This window comes from Bolinopsis microptera, chromosome 7 (genome assembly GCF_026151205.1).
Source record: "Bolinopsis microptera isolate Bmic1 chromosome 7, MBARI_Bmic_1.0, whole genome shotgun sequence".
Taxonomy (NCBI): Eukaryota; Metazoa; Ctenophora; class Tentaculata; order Lobata; family Bolinopsidae; genus Bolinopsis; species Bolinopsis microptera.
This window is the reverse complement of record NC_087078.1, coordinates 15,658,041-15,671,900: the sequence shown is the minus strand read 5'-3', so window position 1 is coordinate 15,671,900 and position 13,860 is coordinate 15,658,041. Positions and strand designations below refer to the sequence as shown.

Sequence of the window (13,860 nt, the reverse complement as noted above, 5' to 3'; positions counted from 1 at the left end):
AACCCAAGATCCCTTATGGAGAAAAAAGGTCGAACAACTTTGATTGCTCTGGTTACGCTTATAAGACATGTTGCAAATACTGTGCAATGAAAAAATATTTCTAAAATACTTTCAGTAATTACCGAGTATTAAATGTCATTGAATAAAATGTTGATAATGTATAAGGCATAAACATCGCACATACCAGCAAATCAAATACATTAAGTAACATCAGCAGTCTATCTCCCAACCCTTTATTTTGTTTTCTGATGAAGTAGGAGAGCGACAAACAGTTTACAATAACCCCAACAAAGCTTATGACACTTCCAGTTACTTTTAGTGGAATCATCCAAGGTTCCATAGCCATATTATCCTGGGACATGTTTGGTCACGGTTATGTTTTCGACACTTATAATGTAACTAATCAAATTTCACATAATCTCTGAAATCTAACCTATTTCAAATTTTTTTAGAGCTACCCTACAAAATATGGAGCTTGTAATGAAAATAAAGAGTTCCTAATCGGTAACAGTACAAAAAATAAATACTTGATCGAAAAAAGCTCGAACAGTCGATAATCGATCATTCATCAATTTTTTCTGTTCCATTTGCATCATGGCCATCAAGTGGGTCTTACAGTACAAAGAGTTTGTTAGAATTATAAAGGCGTAGTTGAGAACTTTCAAAAGGTATTATTTGCCATCGAATAATGACATGTTCTTACATCTGGTCCTTGTGCTCAATTTGTCTGAGATTAAATTAGGAATGAAACAGTTTTTTGAAAAAATGCATTAAAACCGAACCACATCACCATAATATGGCTTATTTTATAATTAAATCTCTTTGCTGACCAATAACTTGTTCATAATCGATAATTAAAGTAGCAAAAAAACATTTATAAACAATATTTACATATATTTATTATTTATATGATCTAGTAGCTATATGATCTAGTAGCTGTAGCATGTATACTGCTAAATACTTGTAGTTTTTATTTTATTTTTTCAGTGGATCCCCAAAAATAAAAAAATAAACGATAGCACCATCAAACAGCAAATAGTAGCTTAGCGGTTACAGCGCTTCAAATCAAAATAACTCGGCTGGATCCTAATTGAAATTAGGAGCTAAACTCGAGCATCAAAATTCTAGAATTATCTTATTGAGTGGAGTTTCAAAGTCCCCAGTCATCAGGTTGTTAAGTTGTTAGGCCTCACCCTATTTTTAAGCACTTACTTGCAACAATTAAAACACTCATTTCAAGATATCTCGGCTTCTAATTGGACTTCGGTGCTTAACCTGGTCGTTATCTATATTTAGAATCATAGCATGGTTCTACCTGAAGTCCGAGTACTCTATTCAATGCGAATATTTGATCATTTTGATGTCCAAGATTAACACCAAACTCCCATCAGAAGTGGAGATATCTCGAAGTAAAGTATTTCACTATGAAGTGCTGTAATCACGAGAGCATAAAATAGGTTTTGGTGTAATGACTCAACAAACTGATGTCTGAGGACTTTGAAACCACGCTTTACCCCACTTAATGTGATAATTCTGAACACCTTTAATCTTTATACCCAAGTTTAGCTTCGAACTTCAATCAGAAGCCGAGTTATACTAATTTTAAGAAATGTAGTCGTTACTCGCGAGAGCGTAAAAATAGGGTTTGGACTTTGGCCTAATAAATGAATAAACCGATTGTCTGAAAACTTTAAAATTATATGCTCTACCCCACTCAATGAGATAATTTTGAACATTTTGCTTCCAGAGTTTAGCTCCTAACTCTAATCAGAAGCCGAGTTATTTTGATTTTAAGCGCTGTAACCGCTACTCGCGAGAGCGTAAAAATAGGTTTTGGCCTAAAACCTCAACAACCTGATGTCTGAGGACTATGAAACTATGCTCTACTCCACTTAATGTGATGATTCTGAACACTTTCATGCCCAAGTTTAGCTCCTTACTCCAATCAGAAGCCGAGATATCTTGTATTAAATGCGTCGATCGCTACTTGCAAGTTGCAATGGCTTAAGAATAGGGTGTGGCCTAATAACTCAACAACCTGATGTCTGAGGACTTTGAAATTATGCTCTACCACACTCAATATGATAATCCTGAACATTTTGCTGCCCGAGTTTAGCTCCTAATTTCAATCAGAAGCTAAGTAATTTTGATTTAAAGCGCTGCAATCGCTACTCGCGAGAGCGTAAAAAATAAGTTTTTGCTTAATAACTCAACTACCTGACGTCTGAGGACTTTGAAACGATGCTCTACCCTACTCAATATGATGATTCTGAACATTTTAATGCCTAAGACGAGCACCTGGCTCAATCAGAAGCCGAGATATCTTGTATTTTGTGTGCAAATTGCAACTCGCGAGAGCGAAAAAAGGTGTGGCCACATAACTCGACAACCTGATGTCTAAGGACTTTGAAATTATGCTCTACCCCGGCCCCCCTAAATGTGATATTTCTGCACACGTTTAAGGCCAAGTTGAGTTCCTAACTCTAATTAGAAGCGGGGTTATTTTGATTTAAAAGTCGCGAAGGCGCTAAAAAAGAGTGTGGTCAATCGCGCAAAACTGCACCATAGCCAAAATTTATACCCAAGCCAAATTTATTTCTGATGGGTCCCTTGAGCTATTCCAATTCTTAGACCCCGGGGTGGAAGTTATATAATAGACGGGAATATTTTCAGACCCTCTATTAGAAAGTGAAACTTAAATTAAATCATCTTAATTTCAAAGTCTTTTTACAGGTTACCGACACTGATAGATGCTAAGTCGTACAATAACGGGTTCTACAGTATAACCTGGAAACCTGTACAACCTGGAACCTACGAGATGACAGTGTTTATTGACGGTTCACCGATAGGTAATTTCAGTGAATTCCGTCAATTCTCGTGACACGTTTAATGTAATAGGATGTATTGAATGTATTGATATTTGATATTGTAAGTATACTTATTTTATCTCCCCGTTCTCGGTCATCAGGATCCCCTGCGAAGACGCATGTAGTTGAGAGAACAAAACCCATGATAAAAACCAAGAAATCAGAGCAGCTCCTTGAGGATTACAAAAAGAAGAGGAAACACGCCACCGACTCAGAGTCAAACGTGGCAGGTTGGAAAATTATTCGAAAGAATTTAATTGACTCAATAAAATGATTGTGGAATTTTTAAAGTACTAATAGGTCAACTTTTAGACCTAGAATATTTAATGTCTTATAAATTGTTAACATGAGCTTTATCATTTACGTTTAGACTTGTGGAAATATTCTCGATTAATGACGTCAAGCGAATATATCCGTAAATTCTGTTTCACCGCGCTCAAATTGTAACAGAAAAGAACACAACACTTGAGTACGAGGTGGTGAAGTGTGGTGCCGCCGGACACACGATCCGAGGTGCCATGTCTTCCAGTGCCGCTCCACTCGGCATGGTGGCTACCGGACAAACCCTCCGTATTACTCGCACTGTAAGTTATAGATATAAGATAATCAGGATGGCCTGGACAGTTCTAGTTGTTTTATGTGGTTTGCTTCGAACAGATTACAACATTTCGCATATTATTTCAGTTGAAGGCACCTTTAACAACACACTATTCTCTATGCAGGTGCAGAATAGTGAGGGACTGTGGGGGACGTTGTCAGAGCGCTCACTGGAGACCTACTGCAGTGTGAAGTGTCCCTCTGCATACACTCTTATCTCCTCTCCCTTCAACATCTTCCTTAGTCCCGCCAGCAACTCTGATCCTAGCCAGGTAATGAAATCTGTTTGTGCGAATTTAAGATAGCCTTATTATTGGTTAAATTCGTAGTATTTGAATTGTACAGCAAATCTATTTTTCTGGGGTTGCACATTTCTATTGGCTTAATTAGTAATGGAACGCTATTATAGTGAGCTGTATTTAAGTTAGCCGCGAACTTGGCTTCTTTTATGGGAGACTAAAGCAAGCTATAGGCTAGCTGAAACCCTGACCACTGTAATGGACAACTTGTTGGGGGGGGGGGGCAACCATATTAAAGTATATTAAAGTATATCCCTGGGTCAAAATCCGAAAAAAACCTACATTTTAATATACTTTAATATACCTACAATTAGTAGATTTATATTCTTCGTCAAGATTTACAAGATAAGCCATTTGTTAGTCCCCTAAATTCATAACAAATTTACATCCAGTTTGGAAAAAAATGGCCGTGTTATGAGCCAAATCTATTTGCCCATATTTGGAAACACAAACAAAATGTGATAGCTTTTTGCCCCGAAAATGATTAAATTTCAATATTTTTGTATGAGACTTTAACATTAGATCATAGACTAGAATCCCGACAGCATGATCATGTCACAATTTAACCATGTAATCACCATGTCATAACCATGTCATAACCATGTCATAACTAAATCCTGACAGCAAAATTACGTAATCATGACCTGACCCCCCCCCCCCCCCCCCCTTTTTTGACTTTTTTCCCTGAAAAACACTTTTCTCTACGTTTCATGCTACCTGATCATTATGAGCCGAAATCATTGTTATGATATCCGGCCAAGCACCTTCCAAACTACTAACTTTAGCAGCCGGATACCCAATCCATTCCTAAATTTTATCACTATCAGAGTGATCAGAGTGAAATTGAGTGGAATTTGAATTAAAATATTGTCAAATTTATCAATTTGTCAAAGTTATTATTCTAGAGGGTAAAAAAGAAAACTTTGATTACGTAATCAACAACCAAATCCCCCCCCCCCCCCCCCCCCCCCGTAATCATTTGGGAACTAAACTTGGGAACTAAACCCCCTCCTCCCTCTGCTGATTACGTAATATGTGAACGACCCCTAAATAAAAAATAAAATATTAATCGATGCAATTTCGAATTGCACAGAAACTTACCTTATGTACACTATGTATAATTGGCAAAGAAAAATTACGCTGCAAATAATTTGAAATATACTACTTGTTACTGTATTAGTATATGTATATTTGTGATGGCAACAAAATGAAATATATTATGGCACTAATGCCTATTCTACTGTTATGAGAGAATTTATTGAATCGATTTAATGATCGAATTTAAAAGGCAATTTGAGCAGGTGCTTGTTTACGGGGCCGCGCTCAGCCTGTCATTCGGCTGAATCTTTATTAAATGTTCATGAACATTATAGCCTGGAGTTCCCAGGTAAGTGCTTGTAGATTATCATTTAAAGCTAAAATCCTAGTGATATTTAAATAAAATGACATTAAAAAGTTTGTGAATAGGTAGAATACTATTCTAACAATAGCAATTAAATACAGGTGGTTCTGCCAACCACCTCCTTTATAGAAACTTAATAGTCCACCCCACGCAGTAGAAATAGAATGGCCTCTAATAAGGATTTCGCAATACCGACCATGACGTCACGCTTTGAACAGGTTCCTGATGATTACGTTTTTCTCGAAACCACGTACCTTAAGAACGACAAATTTAGTCTACCATAAATTTATTCAAACTTTTGACTAAAATTGTTGTAAACCAAATTTCATGAGACTAAATTTTTCGGCGACTAATATTAAAGGAGACCAATATTTCAGTAGGGCACATATGACATGAATATTGAATATTATTAAGCTTACATTGTTTATAGGGCTTTATAATTAATATAATGTCAATGACATCACTGTTCCTACTGCACAAAACCGTACCTAAGTCTTATTGCACTTAAAGGGTTAGAGGTCCTCTTGGAAATTACATTTTTAATCGATCCATCCCAATACCATATCTCTTATCTTTTCCTTGATTTAATTATTCGTAAATTACAAACAGACGCACACACATATTTATTGAGATTATTAGTATAGATAACACAGAAATAATATTCTACCAGTATAAATTTCTCTAAGTTTATATCTCTATATCTCCATATGATCTAAATCTCACAAAACGGTATTTCAAGATTGATTGGGCGCAACTGTCGTATCTGATCAAGCAGTTTTTAATTGGTTTTGATTCGTAATCTTCCCATGGTAGCTTGACCTAGATTGTGCGCAACTGTCCGGCAGCCGAAAATCTAAAATATATGGCTACAATCAACAATGAACATTTTAACAACAATTTCAATTCAATCCTAAAATGTGCCATGTAATATTATTAAAACCGTTATATAGATGTACTTTTTATCGGTCATGTAACCCGATAAATGTGTTGAAGCAGCGTAAAAAAGATAAGCAGCGTTATCGCTCACAAATCAACCCAGTTATAATAACAAGATTAGACGGTCAGAATATAGATGGCCGGACCATAATAAATTAATAAATAATAAATTACACTCACGACAGTTGCAGAGTGGGTTAAGCTAATTGGGTCATAATTACTTAATTAGGATAAAGAGAGGTAGACAAATTATCTGTTGATAAGGAATCTAAAACACTCCGTATGACAATAAGTAAGATCTGGATTAATGAGGTAGTACAGGTCGGAGGAGCGTTACCCAGAGTCAAATAATAATAAACAGTCAATGAGGTGGTCTGCATATAGCACGGTGACCGCGAAGATGCCCACTTCTTAACCTCTCAATACTCAATAGGTTCAATAGGTAGGTAGGTTGATAATGAGCTGTAACAATTAAACAATTAATAATCATCTAATTATAGATTATAGAATATAGATTTATTAACCTATAGAATTATCCTCGTCTTGAAGGTTATACAATAAGGTGGGCAGGATAGCTGGTCCCTGGGGCTATAGTTGAGCTGGTGATGAGCCAAATTGAAGTATTCAATATTATAAATTTATAACTTTACAATGTAAGAATTAAGATCCCAAAACATTGTGTACCTTAAGAACGACCAATTTAGTCTACCATAAATTTAGTTAAACTTTTGACTAAAATTGTTGTAAACCAAACTTCATGAGACTACATTTTTCGGCGACTAACTTTATAGGGCTTTATGATTAATATAATGTCAATAACTAAACATCACTGTTGCTACTGCACAAAACCGTACCAAAGTCCTATTGCACTTAAATGGTTAGAGCTCCTCTTGGAAATTACATTTCAATCGATCCATCCCAATGCATGCTCTGTTGAAACGGCTGAAGGATCATATCGATATAAACTATACGCCGTATGGAATTGAAAATGGTCTCAAAAAGTCGAAAAATGTGACTAAAATTGTTGTAGACTAAAAATTTGCGAATTTTTTGACTAAAATTATGGTAACCAAAATTATGGTAACCAAATTTATTGGCCCTAAGGTACAGCAAAACCCCAATTTACTATTTTCTTTTCCCGCAAACTGTACGGTGAATCGCGGTTTTTAGTGTACGTAGGACGTTCAAAACGGTTTGTGTGGGGCATGATAGATTTTTGAGCTTTTAAGTTGTCAGAAAACAAAATGGTCAAACACAATCGGTTGGACACAGCTTTAACTTTAAGTCTAAGCTGGAAAATCTAAGTTACACAGAATTTAATTATCAGCAATTATTAATGTTAAGTGTCAACATTATATGTATATATGTATTCCTTTAAAAAGCACAAAACCCGAACAATAAAATCAATTAAAAATAAAGATAAATTTAAAAACTAAAGCAAATTCATCTAACAAATCACTAATTATAAGATTTAAATGAAATGTTCAATCCACCAACAAGGTATTTTAAGACAATTGCGTGTAATACCAAATGTTATCATGCCTCATAGTCCCCAAGTATATACATCAGTCATCACATCACGCGACGTCATAATCAATATTTTAGCAATTTTTACTTCCAGACACACCAAAATGACACTCGGCTGCAAACACGTCAACATCATCAAAAACCTTAACACTACACCTAGCAACAACAGACAAAATGACAGAACTGCAGTACACCTTATCACGGGACATTGTGGCCTGCACAAACACCTTCACTTCATTTTCAAATCAAGCATCAGTGCTTGTCTTATGTGTGGTGACGAAGAGGAGACTGTTTAACACTTTATTGGACAGTGCCCGGCTATTGCCCAAATAAGAGGGCAATATTTCCAGGACCTCTCAGTCAATGAAATATTTGACAACCAGCATATCACCACTGTTGTCAATTTCGCAAACCGCACCAAACGCAGCTAATTGTACCCGAGGATCTGGACCAGACCGGTGTGACAATTAGCGACTACTCACATGTTGTCTTAGTTCATCTTTCTATCTTCTCGTGGGCCATCCAGGCCCAGCCTCTCCATTAAGAAAATCTAAAAAATAAGCGGTCTGTAGCTAGCTAGATAGAATATTCCACCAAAAATTCGCCAATCGTGCAGGGCAGCCGCGCCCATATCTGGTCCCTTTTTGGCCCAATTATGCAGAACCACCTAAAAATGCCCAAAAAACCCGATTTAAGGTGCTCTACTTGAAGCTAGTGGTCCCCTGAACTTGTATTTGAATTTTCATCGAGACTGGACAAAAATGGCTAAGTTATGAATCAAAAACCATATGCCCATATTTGGGAATATGCACCAAATTTGATATATTTTGGCCCATAAATTGGTCAAGTATCAATATCTTTGAATAGACTAACTTTACATGAAAGGTAAATCTAATCTATACAATCATTATAGGCCTTTAAAGAAATTATGCGGCCAAATTTTGAATCGAGATAGTATAGGTATATTAAAGTATATTAAAGTATATTAAAGTATATCCCCGGGTCAAAATTGGGAAAAACCTACATTTTAATTATATACTTTAATATGGTTGCCCCCCCCCCCCCCCCCCCCCCAACTTGTTAACCGTCTGAAATTAATCCACACACCATGACTTACACACCATGACTTACACACCATGACTTACACACCATGACTTACACACCATGACTTACACACCATGACTTACACACCATGACTTACACACCATGACTTACACACCATGACTTACACACCATGACTTACACACCATGACTTACACACCATGACTTACACACCATGACTTACACACCATGACTTACACACCATGACTTACACACCATGACTTACACACCATGACTTACACACCGCACACGCCAGGTTTACATCCTACGTACAACGAGTGGAGAGGAGCCCTTCCCTCCGACTGTAGTGTTCGATCACGGTTCCAGTTCTAGTGCTCCTAATCCGAGCGGCAAATCAGCTGACCCCGTTCCTGCCAAGTAAGTTTTTATTGTGCTTAACGGGGGATTAAATTAAAATTACCTTTTGGATTTTTGTATCGCAAAAACTACAACATTAAAACTGATTATATGACAGAACAATTAGTGGAAAATAAAATTTTAAAATTTGTGTTTTTTGGTGATGCGCCTTTATAAAGTATAAAGATAACCGAGCAATTGGGCTCGCTATTATACATAATTGCAAACTTAATTTTAATTGGAGGTGTGCCGGTATGGTGGAAAGGAGGCAGTTCCATAGGGCCCTTAATAGCCAAATTTTGACCGAAAAATCTGATTTGTTTCAAATGTAGGAAAAATTTGTTTTAGATGTTTCAAAAAAGACAAAAGGGAAAGTTTTCATCGAAAATGGTCAAACATTCTAAGTATCATTATACATGAAACGTGTTGGACCGCCGTGCACTTAGGAGGCACATTTTAAAGTAACTCATGTCTAATTTTACATTTATTAAATAAAATAAATTAAAATCCGTTATATACATATAATAAATTTATTTCAAATGTTCATTTATCCATTGTCAAAGTACATGTAGTAGTAGCAGTAGCGTCGGAGAACTCATTTCCAGGAGAAACCAACACTCTGCTCGAGTAACGCTATCTAACAGTTTCTTTACAAACCACATGCAGATGCTTTTACGCCAACTTGTATTCATCCAAATATAATAGTATTATCAGCGCGAAATAAAGATGTATTGCTATTATATTAAACAATGTTGTACTTGTCTATCCATTGTTGAAATAAAAATAACAACAGTCACGTGGGGGACCTGATTTCCAGGAGGAGCTCGGTCGATAAACTTATACGCTTAAATAGTGTCCTCCATCTTACCGTCCACTGCAGTACTATCCTCCACTGTATCTACGTAGTGTCCTCCACCGCAGTGTCCTCGTAGTGTCCTCCACCGCAGTGTCCTCGTAGTGTCCTCCACCGCAGTGTCCTCGTAGTGTCCTCCACCGCAGTGTCCTCGTAGTGTCCTCCACCGCAGTGTCCTCGTAGTGTCCTCCACCGCAGTGTCCTCGTAGTGTCCTCCACCGCAGTGTCCTCCACCGCAGTGTCCTCTGTCGTAGTGTCCTCTGTCGTAGTGTCCTCTGTCGTTGTGTCCTCCACCGCAGTGTCCTCGTAGTGTCCTCTGTCGTAGTGTCCTCTGTCGTAGTGTCCTCCACCGCAGTGTCCTCGTAGTGTCCTCTGTCGTAGTTTCCTCCACCGCAGTGTCCTCGTAGTGTCCTCTGTCGTAGTGTCCTCTGTCGTAGTGTCCTCTGTCGTAGTGTCCTCCACCACAGTGTCCTCGTAGTGTCCTCTGTCGTAGTGTCCTCTGTCGTAATGTCCTCTGTCGTAGTGTCCTCTGTCGTAGTGTCCTCTGTCGTAGTGTCCTCTGTCGTAGTGTCCTCTGTCGTAGTGTCCTCTGTCGTAGTGTCCTCTGTCGTAGTGTCTTTTACTCCGACCCCCAACCTCTTGAGTCTTGATGAAGTCATAATTGATCGTCACATGATCATGCCCCGCTCCAATATTGTCGAGTGACTTGCCAATCTTTGGGGTTTTGCCTAAACTCTGTTTGGGTGATTCGATATGGGATGTTTAAATTTACAACGTCAATCGTAAGTATTGATAAGCTTTCGCGTTTTCAGTTGCATCTATTTATTAGTAATAACTCTATACTTTCACCGACACATATGCAAGGGCCCGAATTCGAACCCAGTTATTTTGCGATTTTAAATATGCTTTTAACGCTTACATGAGCTATCGGCTAACAGGCTACATTTCTCGTATAATATTATCAACTTCACCTAACTCCTCCATACTATGATTTGGTAGATTCCAATAGGATAAAAACTTCCATTGAAGGAATTCTGGAATATCTACGATTTCAGAACTGCTATTGCTAACAAAATAGGAAATGAAATTTTCAAGAATTTAATTTTAATTGTAATTCATCCAAGGTATGTCTGTGGACAGTACTTCAGTCTCTCCTGTCAGAGAGAACTGCGATGAGCAATGGAAAGCCATGAGTGCGTGGTTCCTTGGCCCTAGAGCTGAGAATAATGAGGTTTTTATGGAGATGTTCAAGGACATCTTTGAGAGACATGTTCGAATGAGGGACAACTCCTTCCCTTCTGATCCAGCTTTCATTACTGAGGAGATGAAGAATTCCCATGCTTACCGTAGTGAAATTGAGCACATGAGAGAAGAACTCTTGAAGATGCAACAAGATATGGAGGGCAGTTTTCCATTCTTCTCCCCTCAAGGTCGTATGAATCTAGGTCATTGGAATCAGGTCAATGGAATCATATGAATCAATCATATGGTCATATGCATCAAGGTCATACTCATATGAATCATATGAATCAAGCGTATGGTCATATGCATCAAGGTCATATGAATTGGGACATCTCCATGCCAGCTATGTTGGGCCACATGATGGCTCTTCTCTTCAATCAGAACAACATAGATCCCGCAGCTAGTCCTGTTGGTGAGCAGTTGTGTGATATGTTGGGTTACAACGTATTTCCAGAGAAAAAGGAGCAGCCTCTTGCATGGGGTCACGTTACCAGCGGAGGGGATCTTGCCAACATTGAAGCACTCTGGGCCTCGAGGAACATGAAGTACATGCCGCTAGTTGTGAGAGCTTATCTGCTCAATTCTGATCCTAAAGACGGACCTCTATCGTTTCTCTCTCAAGCTCAAATAGATGAAGGATTGAAAATGACCGTGCTAGTCTACAAAAAGGAGAGTAGCAAAAGGGAAGCAATTACTTTGAAAGATTGCTCCAATTGGCAACTCTTGAACGTAGACATCGATGAAATTTGTGACTTAATTGAAAGTGTAACAAAGAAAATGGGTTTAACTGAAGGCTGTGCTGAAGAAAGCAAGTTCCATGAGTTTGTTAAACAAGAGGGTGTTATGACCTTAGGTCTTTTCAATTTCATGAAAAAGCACGGTCTGAAGCAGTCACCTGTCTACACAGCCCCGGCTAACTACCACTACTCTTGGTCAAAAGCTGGAACTCTACTGAATCTGGGCTCTAACGCTCTTATCCCAATCCAATTGGATGTAAACTTCCGACAAAATGTCGCGGACTTAAAAGCGAGACTCCAGGAAAAGCTTGACAGTGAGATTCCTGTCATAGCTGTTGTGGCTGTTATGGGCTCAACTAAGGAGTCTGCCGTGGACCCCATCAAAGAAATGTACGATTTAAGGGAAGAATTCAAAGTAAAGGGCCTAAACTTCGCTCTCCTTTCTGATGCAGCGTGGGGAGGCTATTTCAAAACCATGTTAATTGAGGGAGCAGAGAAAGACCCTGTGAGAGAAAAGCTAGGCAAAGGATCTAATAAGAGCAGATCGGACAACTATGTAGAGTACGGTGAGCTGAGTCCTTATGTGCAAAAGCAATACGAGCATATCCAGTTATCTGACGCCATTACAATTGATCCTCATAATTCTGGCTTTTGTCCATACCCAGGTGGAGCTCTTTGCTATCGCAACAGGAAAATGCGCTACCCCATAGCTCATTTCCATCCTGAAGGTGATCATCATGATCACCATGATCAACATGGTCACCATGATCACCATGATCACCATGGTCACTATGATCACCATGGTCACCATGGAATTGAGGGGTCAAAGCCCAGAGCTGCTTCCGCTGGTATTTTGATGTCTCATAATGTCATTGGACTGAGCAAAAATGGTTACGGCAGAATCCTTGGCCAATGCACTGCAACATCAAAACTCTTCTATTCCATGTGGCTAACAATGGCCAGAGAAGATGACCCATTTGTGTGTGTTCCGTTACAGCCTTTCCCAACGGGTTATGACCTTGAGAGTGCAAAGAAACTCATCAAAGAAAAGATTGCATTTAAACCCACGGTAAAGATCTATGAAGACAAAGCGGCAAAGGACTTCCTCCGAGACTGTGGACCTGATACCGCGATCAATACTTTCTTGGTTAACTTCAAGAACAGCAATGATGTTAAAGAAGCCAACAAACTTCAGGTAGCCCTAGCTAACGCGATGAACGAATTTGTGGGAACTGATGCTCGTCGTATACCAGTGATGATGATGCAATGTGGTTTGGATGCCAAGAAACATGGAGAAGGACTGAAAAATTTCAAAAAAAGGGCAGGTTTGGCTGAAGATGAAGAAAATATGAACGTGGTGATCAACACCTGTATGAATCCATGGCAAAAAAATGAGTCGATCTTTGCAATCAGAGAACAGTTCCGTATGGTAGTTCTGAACTGCATTGGCCGTGTTAAGGATGCCGCTGTCACCCACAGGTTCAATCTATCTGCACCATGTGTAGACAGCAGCAAGGATGAATCCATCTTCATTGAGTACATGACTTGTACTGATATCCCTGAACATCAGTACCAAGTTTCTGTCAAAGTAGAAGCTATCTCTGATTCGGAGAAAAAGACTCTGTTCAACTACATCAACAAATGTGCTGCAAAAGGTGTTCCTGTTCTATTTGAGACTGTCCCTCTAAATGCAGATAAGGACGACGAAGTACAAGTTTCCAATCTGCACAAGATCCTTCATGGTGATAGAAGACTTCACGTGAAGCTAGCTAATGATGAGGATAACAGTGTTATCGTGTTCAAAGTCCTTGACATCCCTCGTTACCAACGCTTGGACCTGTCAGCCACAGTGACCTATCCGGAAAAGCAGAAGTACTATATTTACGGGGATTCTAACAGGACCATAATGTCACACGTGATCTCTAAATTCCCGGATTTCCAA

The 13,860-nt window shown here is 38.7% G+C and overlaps 2 protein-coding genes across 2 annotated transcripts in view; one reads left to right on the top strand and one right to left on the bottom strand.

Moving 5' to 3' along the window:
• The window catches only part of LOC134818419 (kynurenine 3-monooxygenase-like), a 927,626-nt gene that overhangs the window by 352,188 nt on the left and 561,578 nt on the right, over positions 1–13,860 (bottom strand). The gene's annotated exons all lie outside the window — the stretch shown is intronic.
• Positions 1–13,860, top strand: part of LOC134819040 (E3 ubiquitin-protein ligase MYCBP2-like) — a 90,447-nt gene that overhangs the window by 46,961 nt on the left and 29,626 nt on the right. The window contains exons 42-46 of the mRNA XM_063828802.1: positions 2,734–2,849; positions 2,969–3,097; positions 3,318–3,451; positions 3,590–3,736; positions 8,986–9,107. Coding sequence (XP_063684872.1) covers positions 2,734–2,849; positions 2,969–3,097; positions 3,318–3,451; positions 3,590–3,736; positions 8,986–9,107 — 648 coding nt within the window. The remainder of the gene's footprint in view (positions 1–2,733; positions 2,850–2,968; positions 3,098–3,317; positions 3,452–3,589; positions 3,737–8,985; positions 9,108–13,860) is intronic.